This window comes from Solanum pennellii, chromosome 4 (genome assembly GCF_001406875.1).
Source record: "Solanum pennellii chromosome 4, SPENNV200".
NCBI classification, from domain to species: Eukaryota; Viridiplantae; Streptophyta; class Magnoliopsida; order Solanales; family Solanaceae; genus Solanum; species Solanum pennellii.
This window is the reverse complement of record NC_028640.1, coordinates 77,041,141-77,067,091: the sequence shown is the minus strand read 5'-3', so window position 1 is coordinate 77,067,091 and position 25,951 is coordinate 77,041,141. Positions and strand designations below refer to the sequence as shown.

Below are 25,951 nucleotides of genomic sequence, written 5' to 3'. Positions count from 1 at the left end.
ATGAGCAGTTGGAATTGGTAAAAATGAATAACTTTGGTTCCACCAATGAATGTTGGCACCAACAAAGGGTCTAACACCACATGTTTATATTATTATCAAGTGTCAACTAGTCCTTATAGTTTTGAATTTGTCTGTCAAAGCGAACAAAATTCATATTTGAGATAATTGTATATAATGACAAATTAATAATATAAAATAAATATAGTAGCTATCGTTTAATTTATTTGTGTTTCATAGCAAATTGTTTGTCAGTCCCTCTCTCCCTCATACTCTCACTCGCCACTCTCCCTCTCTCGCTCGTCTCTCTCATTTTATACAATAGAATTGTATAAATTGTGTTTCTAATTGTATAAAACGAGAGAAAATTGTATATACACATGCAAATACATATATCTCCGTCTTATACACTTATAATTATACAATAAAGTATTTTCCTGCCCAAGTCTCTTTTGTCTTTCTCTCTTTTTCGTTTTATACAAATTCAAATTGTATATAATTTCTCTCTTTCTCGTTTTATACAATTCGATTCAATTGTATATTTCCTACCCAAGTTTCTTTTGCCTTTCTCCCTTTTCCGTTTAATACAAATTCAAATTGTATATAATCGTCCTATACACTTATAATCATACAATTCGTTTTATATACTTCGTTTTATACAATTCTCTGCCAAGTATCTTTTTCTTTCTCGTTCTCATTTTATACACTTCGTTTTATACAATTCGATTCAATTACATATGTATAGCGAATACAAGAAGGTTGTTTGAATGATTGATGAGGCTGACTCGAATACAAGAAGTTTGTTGGGCTTTTAAAAAATAATCATATGTAAGTAAATGAAGATACACTACTGCCGGATGCTAATATATCATAAAACAAGAAAACACAATTTATTTTACATATTTAATGCAATAATTTGAAAGAAGAGAATAAGAAGCATGGCGGATAGTATTTTATCTATAGCCATCATGTTTCAATAGTGATATTCACAAAGATACCATGATCCAAAATATAAGAAAGGACAGAGTGACAAACAGCGGCGAAGTTATAAAAATTATAAATGGTGTCATTTTTACTTTTTAAGCTTTCAATTACGATACCTTAATCAAAATTAGGTGTTTTCTGTTCGCTTTTAGCATTTTATAGTGGTATGCTCGCTTTGACCCACTCTCTCATATACAGAATCGTCAAATCTTAGATGCTTTGTCGGAGAATTGAGATTTGACTACTAACTATGACATTACTTGCAGATTTAAGCATGAGAGTCTCACATCGTTGAGGCACAACATCTTGATGTGTTAGGGGTGGGGGGTATTAGATTTAGTCATTACAAATAGTATTTTATTTATATATACAATATTATTTTTCGGTGAAGGGTGTTCAATTGGATACCCTCGAGGCACTGTAGCTCCACCACTGTTTACAAGTTGCAACCTTCCTAGAAGGAAGTGGTGATACTGGATGTTGTTTAATTTCGTAAATGGTTCTTATTGTAATGATAATATTTCCCAGTTATAACCAAAAGAATTATAATGTTAAATTACAGAGACAATTTAAAAAAATATTGAGGACATTGTATCATTTCCATAGTTATTAACTTATTATCAATATTATATCATTTTTTTAAAAGAAAAATGATTTGAAAAATACTTAACTTTGATCGAAATTGTCGATATTATATCAAACCTTATGAAGAACCTTTACCCTGCACTATTTAATAGTTTATTTTGAAGGTATATATATGCCCACGTGAACACATTAATATTTATAATAATGTAATATTTTTGATGTTAACTTGGCACACATATACTTTTTAAAATACATTATTAAATAATTTAGGGATAAAAATACTTACAAAAGTTTGAATATATTTTAGACTTTTATTTTCTTTTTATATAAAACTATTTATTGAGACAAATATTATATTTATATTTAAATATAAATAAAAATAGATTTAAAATAACAATATCAAGAGTCCCTAAATTTGTGGAATAAAAAACTCTGTGGTGAATAATTTCTCAAAATAAACTCTTACCAGGATTAAAACTAGCGTCAGGCTGAAGCAACGCTGCCACATATATATAATATTTACATCTCCTCTACTGACATTTTACTTTTTGCTGCCACAACTCCAATGGCCGACGCTTCCTTTACCTCCACTGCCACCAGTAGCACCGCCGCTTCTACGACAGCAAACCCACCCGAATCCAAAAGTTGGGCAGACCAAGCCGACGAGATCGATCAAGCTGAGCAGTCTTCCGCTTCTAATGAGGACGCTGCTGCCGAGATAAATATCGGATCTCTACAAGTCGATGAGTCCAAAAGAGACAACTCCACTCTCTCTGATCCGGAAGATTCCAGCATAGAAGCGGTACGTTTTTCCTCACTCTTTATTGTTTTGTTTTTGGATTTGATTCACTCTTTGGAGCTTGAATAAGCTGATTTTGCTGTATTTTTAGCTAAATTAGGGTTTTATCAATGAAATATATAGGTTACGTCTGGCGATACTATGTACAAATCAGCGAAGAGATTTGAGGATTTGAACTTATCTCCTGAGCTATTGAAGGGATTATATGTACAAATGCAGTTTGAGCGTCCTAGCAAGATTCAGGAAATTAGTTTGCCTATGATTCTTACGCCTCCGTACAAGAATCTTATTGCTCAGGCTCATAACGGTTCTGGTAAAACTACTTGCTTTGTGCTTGGGATGTTGAGTCGAATTGATCCAAAGCTTGCTGCCCCTCAAGCTCTCTGTATCTGTCCAACCAGAGAATTGGCTATTCAGGTATGATATAAGATGCGAATACCTTTTTCTTCTTCTTTTTGTTGTTGATTTTTGTTTTCGCCTGCGCCTGGATCTTGTTACCGGTAAAGAATTTCCTTAAACTTAGTAAGGCTTAGGCAGATGGAAAGAAATCAAGTTTTCTGCTTAGGCAGATGGAAAGAAATCAAGTTCGCCTTGTTGGCAACCAGGGGTGTGGCCAAGTTATCAATCAAGTGGTTGAGAGCGCGGCATCTTAGGTTCAAAACACTAGGTGACTCTTCTTATCTGTGGTGAGAGGTTAAATTAGTCGAGGTAGTCTCCTAGATCTTTGATCAACATCATTGACCTAGGCCTATCTTTGGGTGTAACAATAATGTTGGCATTGGAGAGTTAATTTCTTGCAGGATCAATTACTTCACAACTCCAATGCGTAGCTAAATAGAAAGTTTTGCGCAACATTATGAGTGTCAGATTATGCATGCGTTTTAGTTTTCTATATGCTTCACTGATATCTATTTCCAGAAAGGTATATGCTACACGACATATCTATGTTATAGAAACTTTACCTACATTGCTTGTATATAATGTTGCCTGTATGGTTATGTTTTATGTGTTCATGCATATAGTTTTTGAGATGGCCAGACATCCGCGAAGTATTTCATATTTGATTTGATTGTTTGCCATCTGCAGCGGTGGTTTAAGCTGTTTTTATGGGGAATTGTAGAATCAAAAAGGAACTTGAGGAAAGAATGATATTTTTTAGCGTTTTTACATTTTAAAGAAGAATTAAGACTTCTCTTCATTATTCAACAAACAAAAAAATACTTTAGAAGGTTTAGTTTTAAATGGTTGATAATGTTACAGAATATGGAAGTGCTATTGAAGATGGGGAAGTTCACTGGCATAACATCAGAGTTAGGTATCCCAGCAGATTCTGCCAACTATATTCCAATCTCAAAACGTCCGCCTGTTACGGCACAAGTAGTGATTGGCACACCTGGGACTATAAACAAGTGGGTGACGGGAAGGAAACTGGGCATGAGTTGCATGAGAATTCTTGTGTTTGATGAAGCGGACCACATGTTGGCAGAGGTAATTCGTTCTCTATCCGCATTTGCTAGTGTGCCTTTGGTTTTTTCCCCCTTCTGTTGATGTTTATTGTTGTTATACATGTAGTTTCTGAATTATTTAAATCACTTTTGTTTTGTGTTTGTTGGTGTAAAAAATGAATTTAACCTTTGCTTTCTAAGATGAACGGTAGTGTTGAGCATAATGAGCTAGTTTTCTAGTTTCCAGTCTCATATTTAGGGATTTTGCTTCAAATGTTAAGAGTTTGTGCTTTCAGTCTGAAATGATTTTTTTTCTGTGCATGCACAGAGCGGTTTTCAGGATGATTCCATAAGAATAATGAAGGCAATTGTTAAAGCCAGCGCTAACTGCCAGGTTGGTTAAAGTTGGCCTTTGTGCTTTTTAAATTTTCAGTTCACCTGATGATGGAATTCTCTTTGAGTTTTTTGCTGCTGTAAATTGCTTAGTTTGTAATAAGAGTCTGATAAACTTCATTGGCCACATGCAAAGTTGAGTCTCTCAAATGGGTTGAGCCTTAGAGTGGCACATTACATTTTTCCTGATACAAAAGTGAACAGAGAAACTTTTGCAGCATACCTAAAATTTAGCATGTCAGAATTACAAATCAAATTGTATACTTAGTTTTCTTATGATGGTGGTTCCGGGACAGCTTACCTGCACTTATAATAGTTTACCTCCTAAGTAAATCTTTTTACGGAAGGCTTAGACAGATATAGGAAGAGACCTTCCTCAGTGGTTGTTCGGTCATACCTTTGGTGCATCAAATTATTTTTTACAACAGTAGTAACTACGCCTCAGTCGCTACTTAAGTTGAGGGTGAATCAAGACTCTGATTATGTCACTTAATTTTTCTTGAAACTGGTAAAGTTGCATTCTCTAATGATGGAGACCTTCAAAAAATTGTTAAGAACAAGCCTAAGGTACTTACTCAGCTTCTTCTATGCAATGTTCTGTTGTATACTCGAGCATAGTCTTTTTGATCTCTGTTAGACAGAAGAAGAAAAAAGAAAGAGATGGTTATTGGTCTCTTTTTTCTCACAGTCATGTCACTCCATTTAAACTCATCTCAGGCCTATACTATATAAAATCAATGTACGAAGTAGTAAAATTTCTTTGTATTTTCTACTGACGTATAAAACTTTTATCTCTGTAAGGAAGAACAACTCCTAGAGAAGTATAGGACGCAAAATAGAAGTGCTGGTGCTAACATGAATAGAACACATTTCCTCATTCAGTAGGTATGTCCTTCATGGAGCATTTGCCAAATTCAGTGTTCCAAAACTAACCAACTAAATTTGCTTTGAAGTATAAGTGACAATGAACATAGTACTCATAGCTGCAAACAATAAAGAGAAGCAAAATCGCTGCTAGTCTTTATCTCACTAGTAAAAAGGAATAGGGGGAGTAGAATATCAAGCAATATCTAAAATCTAAAAAAAGCTTCACTGTTTTCATTTAGTGAGTACCGAGTATAGCCTGAGGCTTAAATTAAGGTGCATTTCATAGAGTACCTGAGTTTATTTTCTGCAAAAAAGGGGATGTGGTGAGGGCTGCAAATGGGTCTGTAAGTTGTTGGTTATAATACATTCTTCCTGATAAGCTTCCCCAATTGGACGATTATTTGGAAAAGAATTGATGTTGAACTTTTCTTTTTCATCATCTCCAATTTGCAGGTGCTTCTCTTTTCTGCAACTTTTGGGGAAAATGTCAAAGCATTTGTGACAAAAATTGTTCAAGATCTTTTCGTGCAAGATTACAACCAAATGTTTGTGAAGAAAGAAGAACTTTCGCTGGATTCAGTGAAGCAGTATAAAGTGCAGTGTCCAGATGAACTTTCAAAAATCATGGTTATTAAAGACAGAATACTTGAACTAGGACAGAAGGTGGGGCAAACAATTATATTCGTTCGTACCAGAAACAGTGCAAGTATGTTGCATAAGTCATTGGTTGACTATGGCTATGAAGTGACAACAATTCAAGGTGCTCTTAGGCAAGAAGACAGAGACAAAATAATCAAGGAGTTCAAAGATGGATTGACACAAATTCTTATATCAACTGATCTTCTTGCTCGGGGATTTGACCAATCACAGGTAACTTTAGATTTGAGGCTTCCAGTTGCCAACCTTATATATGCTATACAAAGTTGTTTCTTCTTCTGAATGTGAAGCTTGTTGTGTAGCTATAATATTTAATCTCTTTTCTTTCTTGATTTCTGTCTTGGTGGCTAATATTTGGAAAATCTTAAAAGATATGATACTGTTTGCAGGTTAATTTGGTGGTTAATTATGACCTCCCTGTGAGACATGAGAGTCCAACAGAGCCAGATCATGAGGTATACCTGCATCGGATTGGTAGAGCAGGACGTTTTGGACGCAAAGGTAATTTGTTGTCACTTTCTTATGCATGCTTCCATGATAGATTAATGGCTGAAAATGAGCCACATATATATGTTGTGAACTTTATGCAACCTTTCCCTCGTCTTGAGCAGGTGCGATATTCAACTTGCTGTGCAGTGACCGAGACACCATGCTAATGTCAAAGATTGAGAACCATTTCAACCATCAAGTGGCTGAGGCATGTATCTATTGTTTATGTTACTGCATTTTGGACTTTTCTTTATTTTTGACCCTTAGGATCTTTATTTTTGACGCTTAGGTAACATGATTAACTATATACGGGGTTGGTAATTTGTGGCCTGAAATTAGTTTAAAGTATATACCCCCAGTTAAGATGGAACAAACTTACCTATTTAAAATTTCATCATTGTGTGTGTGAGGAGGGGAGTGGAGGTGCAAATTCACACTAGAGTAAAAACTAAAAACTTGTAATACAATTCCGAGTGAAATGCAGATGTGATTTAAGATAAAGATAAGATGAACAAACATTTAGGATTATGGTCGAATGCAACATTTGTAGTATGCTGCTATTCACAGGAAAAAGGATCTAGGCAATATCTAGTTCAATTTGGTATTTATCCATGGGACATAACATTAGGCTCAAGTTAGTTGTTTCATGTTGGTTATGCAGATTCCCTCATGGAATAGTGAAGACGACTTTGAAAATGCTCTGAAGATAGCTGGCTTGCTGTAAGCCGAGTATGAATGTTGGTTATATTCATAGACTTCGAGTAGAACTACACTGGCGGGTGATGACATTTGTATCGTTGACAGAGCAGCGCTCCGGGGAGGCTTTTCTTCTTGATTGCTCTCATGCTTCACTTACCATTTCTAGTGTTATAACTTCCCAAAAACATGCCTAATCTCCCCATGCTAAATAGTATCAACACTTCTAAAAGGAACATGTAAAGAAAAACAATTATATTTTAAACACAACAGTGCAAATGATTGAAGAACTTCGCTATCCAGTGAGTGAGCAAAAACAGCAGCCAAAGTGACCTCAAACTCCGGTGGGGCTCAAAGAACCAATGGCAGAAATACCAATCACAACCGGTAACCCAAATCGTCCCTAACCCCTTATAATTTGTTTCTCTTCTACTGTATTAGGTATTTGCTTCTTTTACTTTCTGCCTTTATGACTGTATTATTTCACTTCCTATTTAATTTATTAAGTTATTTTGGTGTCTTCTGGAATCTAGTTGCTCTAAATTAGTAGTCACGAATTGTAATACTATTATTGGTGCTAAGTTCATTCTTATAATATGTTGACAGTTGCTACTGTTCCTAAAGGTTTGTTATTTTATGATTTTTTCTTTCAATCTTTATTATTAAGTCTTGTTTATATTGTCAAGTTAAAATTGACCAATGAGAAAATTTCTTTTTTCGATTTTAGAGGTCTTTCCATTGTAAAAATTTTACTTTAGATTTATATATTTTGTATGTTAAAATTAATCGATGAAGAAATTACTTTTGAATTTTAAGGTCTCCCATGTTAGTAAGATGAGTTTCTATTTTTAAGTTATTATTTGATTTATTCATTTTCATTTACTGTTGTTTTATGTTATTACTTTTTCTTTTGTTTTTCTCTTTCTTTACTCCAAATAGCTTTTCTGGCTGGAACCTTCACACTATAAGGTGAACTACCTTTAAATCCGTATCTTATTTATTAAAATTTGACAAATTTTTTTTTATCAGAAATCAATTAGAAGCAAGATAACAAATCAAATGAGCCATATAAATGATTTCATAAATTCCATCTTGCTAGAAAAGAATACTTCTATATTGTCGAATAAATCAAGAGTTTCAGATGACAATAAATAAAACTATGAAACGTATTCTAAATCAAGAACTTTATATATAAATGATATATGATTGTTTAATTTACTATCAAATTATGGATTAAATCATTTGAATAAAATTCTCAAGAATCAATAACCTGATAAAAAAAATAAAAATAGTTAAATTAATAACCTATTGGCGATTAACAGCGAGTCTAACTCAAATCAGACCTAACAATTAGATTAAAATCAATGAATATATATTCTAATTTAGAGACTAAAAATAAGTAAAAAGACTAAATTTAATAAGTTTTGAATAAATTAAAGGATTAAATATGATAAAAATATTTTATCGGTACATTATCAAAAGTTCAAATGTAAATTAAATTAAGATTAATTTGATATTTTGAATAAAAAGTTTGATATATATAAATTGTGATTTTTTCTATATATGGGTATGAGAAAAAAAATAAGTATCTTGTAAAAATTCTATAATGGGTAAAAAAATAAATTATGAGAATTAAAATTAAAGGTCATTAAGATAAGTAGTCCACCGTTTAGTGTGGATGAGGCATGGCGTTGATGGGAGAGAAATGTCGAGTGTGCGTAACTGGAGCAGGTGGATACGTGGCTTCATCGCTAGTGAAGCTTCTCCTTTCTAAAGACTACATAGTTCATGGCACCGTCAGAGATCCTTGTAAAAAACACCTCTTTAATTTGTTTTCCTACAAATTTTAGACCTCAGATTCCTGAGAAATGATTCTTAATTTGCCGTGCAGCTGATGACAAGTATGCTCATTTGAATAACCTTGATAAAGCTGCTGACAACCTTAAGCTATTCAAGGCAGACTTGCTAGATCCCAACTCACTTGCTGGAGCCATCAAAGGATGCGATGGAGTATTTCATGTTGCTAGTCCTGTTCCTTCCGGCTCTGTACCAAATCCCGAGGTATGAATCTGCTATTACCTAATAACTTATTTCCTCTTGCTCTAAAACTAAGTAAACTGGGACAACCCAAATCTCACTAGGTCCAAAAAATACTTTGGTGATTTTTTCCACCTGGTATGGGTCACAGTGGGAGGTACAAGTGTTAGGACCGAAAATAAGCAGCTGTGAACGCGGAAGCTAGCAATGCAAACCTCAAAAGACTACAAGTAAGAAGACAACGAGAAATATACCAAAAGACACAAAGTTTAACGTGGTTCGGTCAATCGACCTACGTCCACAAAGGAGATGAGCAATCCACTATAAATATGAGAGTACAAAATACAGAGGGAAACAACCTCAACCAATTCACTCGGAATACATGGGAGGTTCACACAAGTGATAACGTATCAAACTTGTGATCCATAAATTCTTTCCCTAACCAAAACTCTCAAAGTCCTTAAGACTACATTGTGAATTCTGATTAAGTTAGAAGGAACATGCCTCTATTTATAGAGTCCTAAACCTTTTCCTACAAGAAAATGATTAGTCAATCCAAAACCTTTTCCTAAAAGGAAAACCTATTTATGGTAAGAAATCAAGGCAAATAAAACCCAACAAATCTTCCCTTTGGCCTGAATTTCTGACAACACAGAAATTCATAATCTCCTTTGTAAAATTTATGTGTCAACACAGAGAACCTCTCTGAAACAATTTCTCCAACAAAAATCTTCATTACTGTCAAAAAGGTTGCGGCTAGAACTACACCCGTCAAGATGAACACCTCTTTCTAACCTGGTTCAATCATCGATTATCGAACCACTCAACCTGACTCCATCATTGAATCTGGCTCTGATACCACTTGTTAGGACCGAAAATAAGCAGGTGTGAACGTGGAAGCTAGCAATGTAAACTTCAAAAGACTACGAGTAAGAAGACAACGAGAAATATACCAAAAGACACAAAGTTTAACGTGGTTTGGTCAATCGACCTACGTCCACAAAGGAGATGAGCAATCCACTATAAATATGAGAGTACAAAATGCAGAGGGAAACAACCTCAACCAATTCACTCGGAATACATGGGAGGTTCACACAAGTGATAACGTATCAAGCTTGTGACCCATAAATTCTCCCCCTAATCAAAACTCTCAAAGTCCTTAAGACTACATTGTGAATGCTGATTAAGTTAGAAGGAACATGCCTCTATTTATAGAGTCCTAAACCTTTTCCTACAAGAAAAGAATTAGTCAATCCAAAACCTTTTCCTAAAAGGAAAACCTATTTATGGTAAGAAATTAAGGCAAATAAAACCCAACAACAAGGTACCCCGTGGAAAAGTCCAAATGCACACAAGTTGGCCCGGACACCATACATTTCCAGTGGTTTAGATATTATCAGCTTATTCACTTTGTTGATATTAATCACATCCTGCGGTTTCAGTTTGTAAACTCTCCAGATAGCAGTGGAATCTTTATAAACAGTCTAGAATGCACATGTTATTACTTGTTGAAAGCTATTAGAGGTGCGTTTCTACTAAATGAAGGACGAGATAGTGAATTTATATTGGGATTTTATATGATGTACTGTTCAAAAAGATCTTTTCATTAAGAGACACGCTTCCCTATTTGAGAGCCTAAGACATTGAGAAATCCAGTGCATCCAGGAGACATTGTATTGTGATCAAACATTCTGCATTTCTAGGTTGCTTTCGGAACAACTATTCCCAATGTGCTCTAGTTCTGCACCAAAAAAAAGTAAAATTCTTCATATGTTCAATGTCTTGATTGCAGGTAGAACTTGTTGAGCCTGCTGTGAACGGCACACTTAATGTTCTCAAGGCATGCTATGAAGAAAACATCAAGAGAGTTGTGTTTGTGTCTTCTGTTGCTGCTTCTGCCTTGGACCCCAACTGGCCAGAAGGCCAAGTGAAGGACGAGACTTGTTGGTCGGACGGTGAATTCTGCAAAGCAACTAATGTAGCTTCTTTTACCTATGCTAGTTTGCGAATTTGACTTCTCTGTAAATTTATGATTATTAGCCATGTTTCTTACATATGATACGTACTGTTGGTAATGTAATATATGATCTTTATCTTGAATACTTAATTTACTTGAGGAGTGTCCTTTTTGGTTGGCTTAGTTTTTGTAAGATAAATTTGGATTTGATTCTTGAAGGCTTATTTTGCCAGATCAGCTTCCTATCTGTCTGATTGCGTTTTGTGGTTCCAAATGCATGCAGAACTGGTACTGTTTTTCTAAAACGGTGGCTGAGAAAGAAGCTTGGTCATATGCAAAGCAAAATGGACTTGATTTGGTAACTGTGCTCCCAACACTTGTTATAGGGCCAATGTTGCAGAAGACAAAAAACTCCAGTAGTTTGGTACTCATTAAGCTGCTGAAAGGTACCAAGAAACCATAGTTATACTTGACTCTTAAATGTTTCTGCATTATTTCTTCTACTTCTACATTTCTGCTTGTGCGAGTTGCTCATTGGGGAATAATCAGAATTCACTTTTCCCCACAAGCTACTTTCTTTGTTTTCCGTGCGAGCATGAACATACATTTAACATTTTGTATTTTGTTATTGTTAAGTTCTTCCTTATGCATACTTTCACTTTATACCCCCAGATGCTTTGGACAACTGCCTGAAGCCCTTCTATTTTTTACTTACTTTGCTCAACTATATGATATGACAGAGAGACGGTGCCAATCTAGGTTATGTGTTATATAGGTTATTTGATAAAAGTTTAGTAGGCCAGTTTATGATAGTTCTGGTTGTAGAAGCATTTCTCAGGTGCTCTTTTTGTCATCCTTCTACTCTAGTGTTTCAAGCATTGCTTTTGCCATGGATTCTCAAGTGTATTTGCCTCGTTAGATAGAGACTTCCTAGCTACTGTGCACCAACAGTTACTAAGCTTTTTGCTTAATGGTAGTAAATGTTAATTTAATTTCTGTGTATAACGAGTTGGCCTTTAGTCATTGATATTATAAATAACTGGTTCAGAGTCTAGGAATATATGACCAACCATTCACTAAAATAAAGAAAGTTTCACCTAAAGGGCTTTATCCCATTTCATACCCATTTTTCTATTTCATTGCAAAAAAAAACAAAGTTCACCTTAAAGGGATATACCCCACTCCACCCCTCCATACCCATTTTTTCTATTTCAGTGCAAACTAGGTGTGTGCTCTTTCGCCGTTCACCTCAAGGTATATTATCTAAAAGGAGCACAAACACTTAAATACTATATCTGCTTATTTTTGTATCATCTGAGTTGCTTAGCATTCTTTATGCTAAAGAAGGCTTCATCTGTTGTTTCTGTGCTTTCATGTATATCGAGGGTGTCCTTTCCTTCTTTCACTTGAAGTGACTGGTGCCCCTTTCTTCTCTTTCTGTTGTTGATACAGAAGGATACGAAGAGCTGGAAAACAAGAAACGGTTTTTGGTAGACGTACGTGATTTAGCTGATGCTTTACTGCTAGTCTATGAGAGACCTGAAGCTGAAGGTAGATACTTGTGCATGGCTCATGCAGTGAAATCAGAAGATTTAGTTGCCATGCTAAAGAAACACTATCCCAACTACAACTATCCTAAACGGTGAATTTCTCTCCTTTTCACTTTATGCTTCTTTAATGGGAATATAGTGTCCTATTTCCCGTGTATGGTTTAAGAGTTGCAGGGAAAAAAAGCAGCTTAAGGAAATTGGGACTTGTCTTATCGGTATTTCATTTCGTATTTCCAGTGTGTCTGGTTAAGAATTTGGTCTATTTGATCAGGTGTATTGATAAATATTCTTGTAACAAACCTTGCCCACTAGTGAATGGGCCTAGGAGCACACGACTTTAAAATTCATTACCTAGAGAGATTCTTGAAGAACCGTTAGACCCTAAGTGAGCATTTCTAAGCCATACAAGCCTAGACTCAAATCAGATATCAATAGTGGACCGGGCTCTCTTACCCTTCTGCAAAGAAGTTACTCAGTTATCTAAAATCTGTTGTGCTAAAGTACCTTCTATTTTACAGTTTTACTGATGTGACGGAGGATGGTGGTTTTAGTTCAGAGAAGCTGCAGAAGTTGGGTTGGCAATATAGGGCACTGGAGGAAACTCTAGTTGATGCAGTTGAAAGTTTCAAACAAAAGGGCTTTCTTGATTGAAGAAAAGACCTTTTTTTTTCTTGTTGTAATACGTTGTTGTACTAAATAATTGCTCTGTATGTTTTTCAAGTTTTCACACTTGCAAACTAGTCTGGAATAAGGAGGTTACACTATGGTACCTTTTGAGTTCTATTTAGTTGTTTTGTTTTGCTCTCAGTTGGGGTACAGATTGACTCTACTCATTCAAGTATTTCTATTCCTAAAGCTTAGTAGCTGGAGTTTCAATGAAGGTGGTTGGCGGATTTGTTTATGGTTACTTGACGTGTAGAGCGAGCTTTTGTTCAATTCAACATTTGGACAAGCTATTGCCTATAAACTGAACATCAAGACAAATTAAAGAACCTTCCCTAGAGAAAAGGTACGATAGCACACATTTCTGTTGTGTGACAGAGAACGAGTAAGTTGTAGTAAACATTACTCCACTATTGAACATCATTTGAGTGACACTATAAATTGAAATTTTGAAAATTGCTACAGTTGGCATACTTCTATAAATCATAAAAATTTAAAAAGAATGACAAATTAGAGGAACACCATTTACAAATAATCATATAGATAGATAGATATACCTTCAAATGATCGATGCTTACTTATCGGCTGAATAATTAGTGAATTCGGATTTATGTTACCAAAAAAAAAAAAAGAGGAACTCGTTTAAAGCTGACCTGCCACTGCCATGCTAAAAAAGGAGAGTATAAAGCCGTTATAAGGAGATGTTTTTTTTTCTTTTGACAGTATACGATGATGATTGCTTCTCCTCCTTCTATACCTCTTCTACTATGCTCTGTTTTTCTCTCTCTCCATCATTTCTCACCAATTCCAATTCCAATTCTTCAAAATCCTTTCTTTTTTTACTCTTAGGATCCACCATGAATGCTTATTACCCTCTGTTTTTTTCATAACCTTTTTTTTCTCTCTCTCTCTTCTTGTATCATCATGACCCAGTTTCTTCACCTTTTTACCCCACCCACCCCTTCTTCTGCTTCTTCTTACTCTGCTCTCTTGTACAGCTGATCCACACACCCCCTCCTCTCCAAAACCCCACCTTGACCCCCTTCTGCCTTTTGACCTACTCTCTCTTTTTTTCCACCCACAGTTCTAGGGTTTCCTATTTTTTTTTCTCTCTTTATCCTTTGTGTTCCGCTCTTCCTCTTCCTCTTCCTGCTGCTGCTCCTATAGCTCTCTCCTTAAACATCCTTTTCTTGTTTTGTGAATACATGTACCATCTTTTCTGCCATTTTAGGGGGGTTTTCTGTTTATAAGAGGTCGGTTTTTCACTGGATCAACTTTAGTATAACGTGAATAGCTTCTGTTTTTTGGTCTACTTACTTCTCCTGTATATTCTTAATCAAATTGGGTAGTGGGTTATGGCGTATCAACAGCAGCCACCAGCTCAAGGTTCAGGTTCCTCTGCTGCTGGCAGTGGGGTTCCATTCTTTAATTCTCCTTTTGGGGACACCACCTTCACTAAGGTCTTTGTTGGAGGTCTTGCTTGGGAAACTCAGAGTGACACCCTCAGACGATTCTTTGAGCAGTTTGGTGAAATCCTCGAGGCTGTTGTCATCACTGATAAAAATACTGGCCGATCCAAAGGCTATGGCTTTGTGAGTGTCCTTCAATGAATTATAGTACTACTTGTTTACTCAATTTGAAAAGGATGCAGTTTCTTTTTACTATCTTTTGTTTTCTTTCCGTTTTATGGATAAAAAAATGGTTCTTTTTTCAAATTCCATCTTAATCTCCCATTTTTTTTTACAACCAGGTGATATAACATCCCTTATTTGCACTGTCTATTGTCTTTCCCTTCTGGTTAAATAATTTATGTTGTCTGTCTTTTACTTTGCCTGCATCTATGAATTTGGATAACTGAATGACATAATTTCCGCATGGTATTTTTTTGGAGGGTTTAGGTGACTTTCCGGGACCCTGAGTCTACAAGGAGGGCATGTGCTGATCCTGCTCCAATTATCGATGGAAGGCGGGCAAATTGTAATTTGGCTTCGTTAGGGCGACCTCGTCCTTCTGTGCAATTTGGTATTGTAGCTTAATTTGGTTGAATGCTCTATCATATTTCTATAACAATAATAATGGTGTTGGACCATGGAGTTGCCTTTGCATACCTTGGGAGTCTGATGAGCTCTATATTATATGAAGCGTTGTTGGATGGCTTGTTCTCCCTTCATTTTCAATTGTATTAATCTCGTAGATTGCTTTTAATTTGTGCACATTTGCATGCACTCCCAGCTAATACAAGATAATGTATGATCCATCTTAAGCTATGAGCTATCATTGGTGGAGATTTTTTTTTTGATGACCGTGGTGTCCAGGCCAGCTTTTGTGCACCTTGACTAAATCCACGGGATACCTGCTATCTCCCACCAGCAACAACATTGGTGGAGATAATATTGAGATGGTGAAATAGAAAATTGAGGGAGAAAGATAAGAAAATGCATTTAAGTTTTTACAAGTAAAAATTTGAGAAGATAAGCCTTAGGATTGATACACAGTGGTGGAATGATGACAGTAGGAGGAGTAATAAGATGCTAAGATCTGGAAAATAGAGTTGAAGTTCTGTATTGTGATAATCTCTCATCAAACTGAAGTAGACAATGCATTAAACATGTCTGCTTTTTGGATATTTTGTATAATTTTATCTTTAAGAGATTGTGGTACATGGTTTAAAATGAGAAATAAAGTGATGTGGATAGGTCTCCTTGATCAGAGAACTGAACATCATGAAGTGCACGTAATCACAAACTGTGCTTCAGAACACTCTCTAGTCTTTTCTCCTGAAGTTACAAGAATTCATCCCTCATCACAAAGTGACACAATGATCTTTGCCCCTTCAATAATTTCCTTGTTTGCATGGCTGTTTTTTTTTTTGGTATCATAACAGGTGCAGTATGTTTTGACAACCTTTTGGCTTGGCCCTATACCATCTACCTTCTTGGTGGATGGCGAGATCTACCTTCTTGGTGGATGGCGGTGATCTTCTCTTCGACTTCTCCAAAATTGATTGTGTGGAAAAGAATACATTGCTAGCACACTTAATCAATTACTTATGTGACCTTTTGCATAATCAATGTGGAGAGCTGTTTCCTTGGCTTCTCTCGAACACATTGATAATCTTTGAAACTAGAAGCTGCAAAGTTCCTTTACAGGCCCTTTATATGAGAAATTGTAAAGCTGCCTGAGAATTGTTGTAAAAACATCTATAAGGATCACCTCCTTTTCTAAGGATCCTGCAAATATCGATTAATGGCTGGTTATGTGTTTGACTGAGATCTCAGATGTTCAGCTTAAGATAATGTCACCTAGCCATTTTATACCTTTTCAGGGCACATCCTACCCTGATAAAAGGGAAAGAACTGAAAGGAAAAAGTATGCTCGTTCTTTGAAGTGCATGAGCTTACTTCCACTTTATTTGGTACAGGACGTCTGAGGTCACCGACTCCATTTCCAGCAGGGCTACCAGCTGCTCGGGGTGCTTATGCTGGAAGTTTTGGCTACCAGCAACCGGTTTCTTATGGCTACCAACAAGGCTTGATGTATTCTCCTTATGGGTAAGCTGTGTGTCACAGACATTTATAAACTAGGCAAGCACTGATTCATTTATGGGTTATAGTAAAATCATAGAGGAAAACATCAAATGACAAGGAGAAAGGAAGGTTCAATTAGTTGACGTTGGAGCATACTGTCTCCTAATTTTTGCTATCGATTCTTGAAATGTCGTTGCATTTAGGATTATAAGTTTGTGGGAGGCCCAAGCTTGAGTCCCTTCATTATTGAATTTCATGAGTTTCTTATTTGCATGCGAACAAGTAGTTCCTCTCTTTTCACTGAGAAACAGGAAAAATTTCATCCTATTCACTGAGAGACAACCATGTTACTTAATTTGCTGAATCTACTTTAAAAATAGTTAATTTAATTGATAGACCTTAGGACTTCATGTCAATCAGTCATTTGTTTGTACATTTTACCACGTACCTTATTTGTGTGTATTGCATTTAAAAGCACAACTTTTAGAAGATACAGTTACCTCTGTATTACTAATGCAGGTACGCGACATATGGTGCGGATTACGTTTACCCTCAGGTTAGTAGCACTGCATAAATGGAGACATTACAATACATCCCTTTCTTTTTGCTGCAGTAAAAAGGTTCAAGTGTCCTTTGTCTTGACTATGAGGACTCATTTTTGATGCATACTGTAATTTTATCCGATAGGGTGTTTACAATCCTTATGGAGGTCAACAGTACCTTCCTATATATGGTGTACCTGGAACTGTTAACGCAACAATGTATCCTTACGGCCAGCTAAGTCAGGCTGTTCCTGGAAGTCACAGTTATACGACATTGCAGGGTTATGCAGTGCCAGGACATCAGATTCTTCAGTTTGGTGGGCCCGGTGTCAATGCAATGACAGCTTCATCCGTTCCAACTATTCAAGCACCATACCAAACAGGCAGATTTCTTTTATTTGTATCTTATATATGCATGCATGGTAGCCTTGCATAACATCTTATCATTGACATTTATCTGCATTCCAAGTTTATCAAGATGTCTGACATCTAGAAAAAACAGTCTCCCACAAAGATAGGGGTAAGGGGCTGCATATACCCCACCCACCCCAGACCCCACTCGTGGGATCACACTGGGTATGTTTTTGCTGTATGACATGATTGACATCTAGAAAACATGCTGGAACCTCATCTACTTCTGTAGCCTCAGTTCCAAGTCTTGCATAAGATTGCAAGTATGAAGTTGGCAGTATCATAATGCAACTGTTCTTTTATTTTTAGGTGTCGGAGCGCCTGTTACACCGCAGCCACAGTTTATACTACCTACTCATTCCCCTCAATTTATGCAAGGTAGCGGTTCTGACCAAAATGCAGGGTGAGATTTTATCAAGGTAAGTGGTAATTCAGACCCGACTGATGAAATAGCCGCGACATATTTGTTTCTGCAAGTTGCAACCACAATTTATCTGTTGATGTTCGTGTTCTACTTTTGACCTTTAGGTACTAGATTGCAGCAGGACTAACAGCAGCAGTATTGCTACTTGAGAGGCAGGCTTTTAATCTAGCCTGGCAAATTATTCACTTTGCATTCTAGAGGTACTAGATTTGGCTTTGTTTTAACCTCTTTTGTTTCCCTTGAGTTTGTCCGTGCTCCCCTACCCCCCTTCTGCATCTTTATCGATTATTCTTTTTTTTTTTTTTGGGTGTGTGTGTGTGTGGTGGCGGTGGTTAAGTTCAATTGCTTGTATGAGGTAATATGAGGACCAAAACAGAAAGCAGGTATCTTCTCTATGCAAATGACCGTATGTTAAAATCATTACATGGCTTCACTTATCCAAAATGAAAAAAGAAAGCATCATTATAGGGCCTCTTTCTTGGTGGGTGGACCTTCTTTGCCTGATTAAGAATACTGGGTTTAGGCTAACATGTTACCTGTGTTTACAAGAACTCCCAAAGATGGTTTTGAATTTTCATTAAATTCGTGATGATGATGTTCCTCGGAAAATGTTTTTTTTGCAACCTACTATGTCTGGCAGGTATGATTACTGTCTGACAGGTATAATTACACATCAGATGGAGATGACAGATACTTGGCAGTTCTTTCTCGTTGTTGTCTTTATCTTGCTACGCACATTATTTGATTTTTGAAGTGTTTAATAGTAGTCAATGTCTTATCTTCTTATCATATTGATTTTAACAATCTCTTATGGCGTCCAAAGAAGTAGTCTCTTTCATGATTAGTTCAATTAATTTTTTCATTTGGTGCCAGCTTATATTTGCAATACTTGAGTATTTGAATTTGCTTAAAGGTTCTTTATGTGGTAAGCAGTCCCGTTTCAGTGCCATTTGCATGTCATCAATATGAATTGAAGCTGCTGAGGAGAATTAATGGAACTCTGAAATAATCTACTAATTTGATATGCAGCCCTTTAAAAAAAGGAAAAAGAAACTAAAAAGTAATTTGGTGTATGTAGATTATGTAGCAAGGTTATCCTTCTCCTAGATATCACATATTAAAAAGCTATCAAACCTTTTCTACTATTTGTAGTCTTAACGTCATTTGCGTTGATGCAGGTTATAAAAAGTCATACCCACCATGAGAGCTCAATGTCTGAGTCGCTCCTGATGATTGAGTGAGGAAACATGGAAGTTGCGGATTGCACTTCCTTCAACATCATGTATCTAGGCCCTTGCATTCTGCTGGTGTCAGGATCACTGGCAGAGAGTCAGTGTCATCATGCATTTGAGGGATACTGGAATAGGTTTCTGGCTCCCTCCTTGTAGCAATAAACTTTGTAAAAAATTCATATCAGAATCAACCTGTGATTCAGTTATAGTAAAAAACTCCCAGAATATGCTTTTGGGTGTGTAGATAGTCATTGTCTTGCGTGCTGGTGCACCATGCACCGTGTTTAAAAGTCTTGTGCATAAAAAACAAACAAGCTTTAGTCTTAAACTTGAGATTCATTCTGTAATTTGGATGTTTTATTGATGATTCTTGAAGCAAGAAGCTTCAGTTATTATCACCAAGGTTGGTGTGACATGACCATAATTTGCATCATTTATTTGTGTTTGCTACTGAATACAACAATGCAATAATAATCCTCTGAAGTTTATATTATTCATTCCCCTTTAACCTATTCTGTTGAATATTACATCAACCATGTCAATGTCTCAACTCTCAAATTTGTGTTTGCTGTTCCTTTTCCTATATATTCAAATATAGTGTTGTTTTTATGATTCAAGTGTAGTGATTTAGTTGTCTTTCGTAAGGACTGCAAATCTCTTTCATACAAGGTATTATTCTTGTTTATAGGAATCAATCGGTCGATCCGGCAATGTAAAACAAAAATTAATAGGACGTTTGAGTTGTAATTTAGACATCAATAATTAAGTGTGTTTTGATTTATTGATTTATTTATTTAAAAAGGACACAAGCAAACCTATTAATAATTATTGAGAAACTAAGCTATTGGTCAAAATAAAATTGGCCCTTAGTATAAATAAAACCTTATAATTCTGTTGATAGACCGGTTGTGCGTTGAGATTACACTTGTCTAAATTCTAACGCTTCAACATGCCCGAATCAGGCGAAATCAAGTCACAGGCAGCTAAATCTGACCCTCAAACTACCTCTCCGCCACCGCCGCAGCAACCTCAGACGGCTGCTTTGCCACTAAAGCGTCCCCAACAACTGGAATCGTCCCCAAACCCAACAACTCCTTCAGTCACCGATCCCAAAGACGTCACTCCCACCACTATCTCCTCCCGTATTACTGAACCTGATTTCATCTATATTCCCAGTTATTCCCGTAAGTCCCATCTACTTTTCAGCTTTTCTTTTAAAATTTGCTTCTGTATTTTTAGGGTGGAATGGATGGATATAGATGATTCGTAATAGTTAATTAGTTCTTCTTCTTTTAGGTTGGTTTTCATGGAATAGCATTCATGAATGTGAGGTTCGCTTTCTTCCTGAATTCTTTGATGGAAGGTCGCCTTCTAAGAACCCTAAGACATACAAATACTATAGGAATACTATTATTCGTAGATTCAGAGATAACCCCACTAAAAAGATAACCTTTACTGAGGCTCGCAAGACCATTGTTGGAGACGTGGGCTCAATTCGTAGGGTTTTCGATTTCTCAGAGACATGGGGTTTGATCAATTACACTGCTAACTCTTCCAAGTCTCTGATCAAGTGGGAAGAAAAAGAGTCAAAGTCAACATCTGCCTCAGCTCCGCAAAATGCTGACGCCAATGGAACGTCCACTGATTTTACTCTCCCCAAGAAAAGAATCTGCAATCTCTGCAAAACAGTTTGCAGGATTGCTTGTTTCGCTTCTGATAAGGTGATTGCAACAGTCCTCTATTTTAGAGTGTTTGCTTTATCTTGTTTATTCGTAAGTTAGAAGGACTAATTGGTATCTAACAACTCTTTTGAATCAAGTTTGAATCTTTTAGCTTCTCCTCAGTTGGTCATGCTTACCTTAGCTCTCACATCTCAGTCTATAGATTCATACTTTTCATAGCTCATGGTTTCTATTTAAAAAGTTCTCTTCTTTTTTCTTTTTTTTGCTTAATCCTAAATGGCAGTTTACTTGAGGTGTTGGTAGGGCTTGTTGCTATTGTCGAAAATGAGTTTACTTCAATTTTGTTTGTTTTAAATGCAGTATGATTTGACTCTTTGTGCAAGATGCTATGTTAGTAATGATAATAGAGTTGGCGTGAATAATTCAGAGCTTCGACGGGTTGAGATTAGTGAGGAAGTTAAGACAGATTGGACTGACAAAGAGACTTTGCACCTTTTAGAAGCTCTTATGCATTATGGCGATGATTGGAAGAAGGTTGCTGAGCATGTTGGTGGCAGAAGCACTAAGGAATGTGTGGCTAGATTTGTCAAGCTTCCTTTCGGTGAGCAGTTTATGGGCCCTCCTGAATCTGCAGAAGTGGATAGTGAATCCAGGTCTGAAACTATGTATCTTCAGTCTAAGAGAAGGCGCCTCACACCCTTTGCTGATACAAGCAACCCAATTATAGCACAGGTACTAAAGTCACATTTCTTATTACATGGATGTTTTAGGATGTTAGATCAGTGTTTGGGAAGCAAGAAGCGAAAAACAGCGACAAGGGTTCGCTTTACAGAAGCGAGAAGCGTGAAGTTTTCGCACACTTTTTTCAGATAAAGCGGTATTTAGTATAAAAATAATAAAAAATATTAAATAAGAGGTAACATATTTCTAGATTAGAAAGTAAATAGATTGTCAATAATCCTCATGAGTCATAACATATAAAACAAATACATAACCAAATCACAAAGGATCAAACTCTTATTCTTCATTGTGACCGGTGTTGTGGACGGCGAGAGGCGACAAAAGGCGACAAGGGCCTGCCTCGCCACGCGGCGAGGCGAGCGGCGAGGCGCTTGCCTTTTTGAATAAAGGCGTCAATTAATACCAAAAATTTAAAATATTTAATTGCATATTTAATCCAAAATCTTAATAGCAATAACACATATTAGCAAATATTCAGCGATGGAGAAGCCGACAGCGATGGAGAAGCCAAGAAGAGAACTGGAGAAGAGACAGATGGAGAAGCCGAGAAGAGAGCCAATCGAGAGAGAGAGTAGTGATGGAGAAAGCAGAAATTTCAAAAGTATAAAAAAAAAACCTAATTTTGACTAACATTGTTAAGTCAAATATTTTTAATTAAAAAGGCGGCGCCTTCTGTGTCGCCATTGTGTCGCCACACCTCGCCATACCTCGCCATTTTGATCTCGCCTCGCCTCAGTAGAGAATGGCTAGGACCCATCGCCTCGCCTCGCCTCTCGCCAAAGGCGAGGAGGCGCTCGCCTTTTGTAACACTGATTGTGACATTGAATAAGAAAATACAACTTACTACAAGCAAAGATAAAAGAGTAACTCAGTAACAGAACAACAAAAATACTGTAGAAAAAAATATAGAGACAGAACAGATCAGCAGCCAGCAAAAAAAAAAAAAGAAGAAGAAAAAAACAGAGCAGCAGTAACTCAGTTAGAGATACATGTTCTATTTAGTATTGTGGACCTTGAATAGTAAAAAGAAGCTGCACATCTGTTAAGTGCTTGTGCATCCAATATTCCCTTGGATACTTTGCAAGTTCAATGTAGTTGCTGAAGAAATTCCAATTTCTACGCGATCAAGGGAACTTCACTTCCCATCTGACTTTGAATTATTTACGTAGATCTTAAGACGTTCTGCTGAAGCAATTCTAATTTCTACACAATCAAGGAAACTTTGCTTCTCATCTTACTTGATATGTTATATAGATCTAGGGTCATTCTTCTTCCTTATTGACTAAGAGTCTTTTGGGCTGCTGATTTCTTGAAGTAGACAAGTTGATTAATTAGGTCTTTAATATTAGTCAAGTCAGACTTCAACTGATTCCTCTTGTTTTTGATTCTTGCTGCAGGCTGCTTTCCTCTCTGCTCTTGCTGGAAAAGAAGTTGCTGAATTAGCAGCACATGCCGCTGTTACTGCTTTGTCTGAGATTGGTGAAGGAATAACAACAGGGAGTCTAGAATCTCTACTCTGTGGTGCGGAGCGGCAAGGTATCCCTATTATTTGTTGTGGTTTCGACAGAGAAATCCCTATTACTGCAAACTTTTTTGATAAGAGTACTACTGCAAACTTTAGACACATGGGGTATCAGCTTCATAAGAAAGGAGTTTGTTTAAAGTGAAATCTGATGCAACTCTTGTCTCTTGGTTTGTGCAGTAGTATTAGCGCATTTGCAATGTTAATTAATGTGTCTTCTTGGTGCATTGTTTGCTGCATTCTTTCTGGGAGTGTCTGACAACAACTTTTGGAATGTAAAATGCCAAGGGCCATCTTTACTGACATCCTTGTTTCATTTACAAGGATGTATTGTGAAATTTTTGTCTAGCCTCTTTGTTCCAACAGGATTGGCGGGCATTAATGACCTTGATACTCAATTAACTTAGAATGATTAAACTACATGAGAACTTCATCGATAACAAGACCAAGATAAGAGGGGCTTTTACCCCCCTCCCCCCCCCCCTCCCTTTATTTTTATTTTTTTGTCTTTTTTATTTGGCTTCACCCCAAACAGTACCTACCAAAAGACTGGTTTATGGATTTTTCACTTGGTACTTGAATGTCCATTGGCCTTTTAGCAAACTTCCTCTAATTGCAAAGCGAATAATCTCTCTCATAGCAGAATTGTTGGCAAATGAAGCAGATCTTCGGGGAACTATGTTAAAATAAAATAGTGAGAAGGAAGATGAGATATTCATTTTCCAACTTTACAACATACTTCCTTCATAAAAGACACGGTCTTGTACTATGCAGAATTGGATGGCAAGGATAAACTCGAAAGACCTCTTGTTGAAGCAATGGCTCAGTTTGAGAAGGAGGCATTGGACCTGGAGAGAGCCGTCTCTGATGTGGCAATTGAGGTATACTCTTACATGAAATTGAGTGCTAAATCTTCCATAATTCTTTTGATGAGGTCATCAGTGCTAATCAATTATTATATGTTTCCTTTCTCAGACAAAGGAAATTGAGGACAGAATTGCTCATTTTGAGGAACGTGATTTACAGATGGAGAAGGAGTGGCAACAGCTGATGCAACTTAAGAACCTGATCTTCATTGATCAACTTACTTTACTAGTAAATAAATCTGGTGCTCCAAGAGCTGGGGAAACCATTAGGGAGGAGGTGATAGATGTTAAGGCAGAATGACAAATCCCTTTGGCATAATCTGGTCTCTTAGGTATTTGTCAAATATTAAGCAGTAGCAAATTCAGAGGAATCATATAGCAGAAGGTATTTATTTATTGGGCTTCTAACCCCCCTGTGTGCTCTCCCTACCTTATATTTCCTTCCTTACATGTATTAGAACTTGTAATTTACATTTTTATTGTGTTTAATGGTAACTGTTACTGCAGTACCTTTATGTCCAGTTCCTCCTTGGCATGCATGCGCTCTTTAGCATTCTGTCTTGGCCTTTTCACTACTGTTATTTTCTTTTTCTTGAACTGTTTTATTATGTTTTTACTTTGAGCCGAGGATTTAGCGGCAACAACCATGAGAGATAGTTGGTTGTTTGAAATGTAAAAGAAACAATACTTGTGAAGTAAAAAGGATAACTTGTTAGTAAAGGGTTATGGCATTGCAACAAAAAGAGAGTTGATGTGTTTTTGAAAACTCTAAATTCCCATACATGTATATATATATTCTGGTACAACATATATTGTATTAGACCAAACTTTGGTAAAATAAGCACATCCTGCAGTGTGAAACTGAAGATCATCATTGTTGGACAGAGAGACTAAATCTATGTTTAGCTACAGATGAATTGGTTTTAGCAAGTTGTGTGACTATCGTCCGTCCAAATTGGTTAAGTAAAAAAGAAAAAAGCCAAAGAATTTTGTACAAGATCATAAGTTAATTAATTAACATATTTAAATATAAAAATTCAGTTCTTGATTAAAAAAAAGGAAAAACCAAGAGGATTGAAATAAAAGAAAAATATATTTGTTGACTTTATGATATATCACGCCGTCTAAATTAATGGGAAACAAAGAAGATAAATATAGTGAAAAGAATGAATCTTTGACCAAACAATTATGCCACATCATTAATTTTTTATACTACAAATCTATTTCATTATATGTATTTCAAATTATATCCAAAATTTTGTAGTATGACTTTACCATTGATTTTTGGTATGTATTAAAAATACTTAATCATTTATGCCAAACTAATCAATATATATTAAGTAATTTCATCCAGATATTGACTTTTTTTTTTTCTAATTATAAATAGGCATTTGATACCAATAAAGCAATTTTTCTCTTGGACTTTGTCAGTCCTTGTATACTGCTATCTTCCGGTTCTTCACTATTTTCAGTAAGAAAAAATCACCTTTTTAATTATGTTTTTCTTATTATGTTGTATTTATATAGATCTATTTATGCTTTTTCTATAAGAAGAAGAAAAAAAGAAAGCACAGGACTAATTTTGGAATGATTGATTGTTTAATTTAAACAAATTTTACTCTATGTTTTTGTAATTTTTTTAGTCATGAGATTTAAACAAAAAAATTATAGGTATCAGTAGGATTGAAAGATTATTAAGTTTATTTAATAAGATAAATATAATTTTCTATCTAGTAGACTAAGAAAATTGTAGGTAAAAATGCAAGAAGAGTGAATGGATAACACACACACACCTACCTATACCTTGTTGATGCATGAATGAATTGTGACAGAGCCAAAAAGAGGGATGAAGTTGAAGGTCAGTTTGGTGGTCCATTATCATCTT

The 25,951-nt window shown here is 36.1% G+C and overlaps 4 protein-coding genes across 5 annotated transcripts; all 4 read left to right on the top strand.

The window, feature by feature from the left end:
• The first annotated feature begins 2,091 nt into the window (after positions 1 to 2,091).
• LOC107018060 (DEAD-box ATP-dependent RNA helicase 38-like) lies at positions 2,092 to 7,535 on the top strand. Its single transcript, XM_015218423.2, has 8 exons — positions 2,092 to 2,368; positions 2,489 to 2,782; positions 3,626 to 3,853; positions 4,139 to 4,204; positions 5,524 to 5,940; positions 6,117 to 6,228; positions 6,339 to 6,424; positions 6,878 to 7,535. The coding sequence occupies exons 1-8, from the start codon at positions 2,132 to 2,134 to the stop codon at positions 6,938 to 6,940; spliced, it is 1,503 nt and encodes a 500-aa protein (XP_015073909.1). The 5' UTR covers positions 2,092 to 2,131; the 3' UTR covers positions 6,941 to 7,535.
• Positions 7,536 to 8,560: 1,025 nt separating this feature from the next.
• Positions 8,561 to 13,272, top strand: LOC107017661 (cinnamoyl-CoA reductase 1-like). Its single transcript, XM_015217860.2, has 6 exons — positions 8,561 to 8,721; positions 8,804 to 8,973; positions 10,742 to 10,927; positions 11,190 to 11,352; positions 12,359 to 12,548; positions 12,975 to 13,272. Exons 1-6 carry the CDS (start codon positions 8,598 to 8,600, stop codon positions 13,105 to 13,107), a joined length of 966 nt encoding a protein of 321 aa, XP_015073346.1. The 5' UTR covers positions 8,561 to 8,597; the 3' UTR covers positions 13,108 to 13,272.
• A 493-nt stretch (positions 13,273 to 13,765) lies between these two features.
• Positions 13,766 to 19,748, top strand: LOC107017662 (RNA-binding protein 24-B). Of its 2 annotated transcripts, none has more exons than XM_015217862.2 (8): positions 13,766 to 14,711; positions 15,018 to 15,141; positions 16,541 to 16,670; positions 17,166 to 17,202; positions 17,469 to 17,571; positions 17,909 to 18,018; positions 18,128 to 18,223; positions 19,202 to 19,748. In XM_015217862.2, exons 1-6 carry the CDS (start codon positions 14,475 to 14,477, stop codon positions 18,004 to 18,006), a joined length of 729 nt encoding a protein of 242 aa, XP_015073348.1. In that variant the 5' UTR covers positions 13,766 to 14,474; the 3' UTR covers positions 18,007 to 18,018; positions 18,128 to 18,223; positions 19,202 to 19,748. The 2 variants fall into 2 exon arrangements, with proteins under 2 accessions (XP_015073348.1, XP_015073347.1); XM_015217861.2 differs by having other exon boundaries at positions 13,779 to 14,711; positions 17,334 to 17,571.
• A 389-nt stretch (positions 19,749 to 20,137) lies between these two features.
• LOC107015569 (SWI/SNF complex subunit SWI3B) lies at positions 20,138 to 24,622 on the top strand. The gene is made up of 6 exons (XM_015215881.2): positions 20,138 to 20,439; positions 20,552 to 20,976; positions 21,298 to 21,669; positions 23,076 to 23,214; positions 23,975 to 24,081; positions 24,176 to 24,622. Exons 1-6 carry the CDS (start codon positions 20,205 to 20,207, stop codon positions 24,365 to 24,367), a joined length of 1,470 nt encoding a protein of 489 aa, XP_015071367.1. The 5' UTR covers positions 20,138 to 20,204; the 3' UTR covers positions 24,368 to 24,622.
• The last annotated feature ends 1,329 nt before the right edge of the window (positions 24,623 to 25,951 follow it).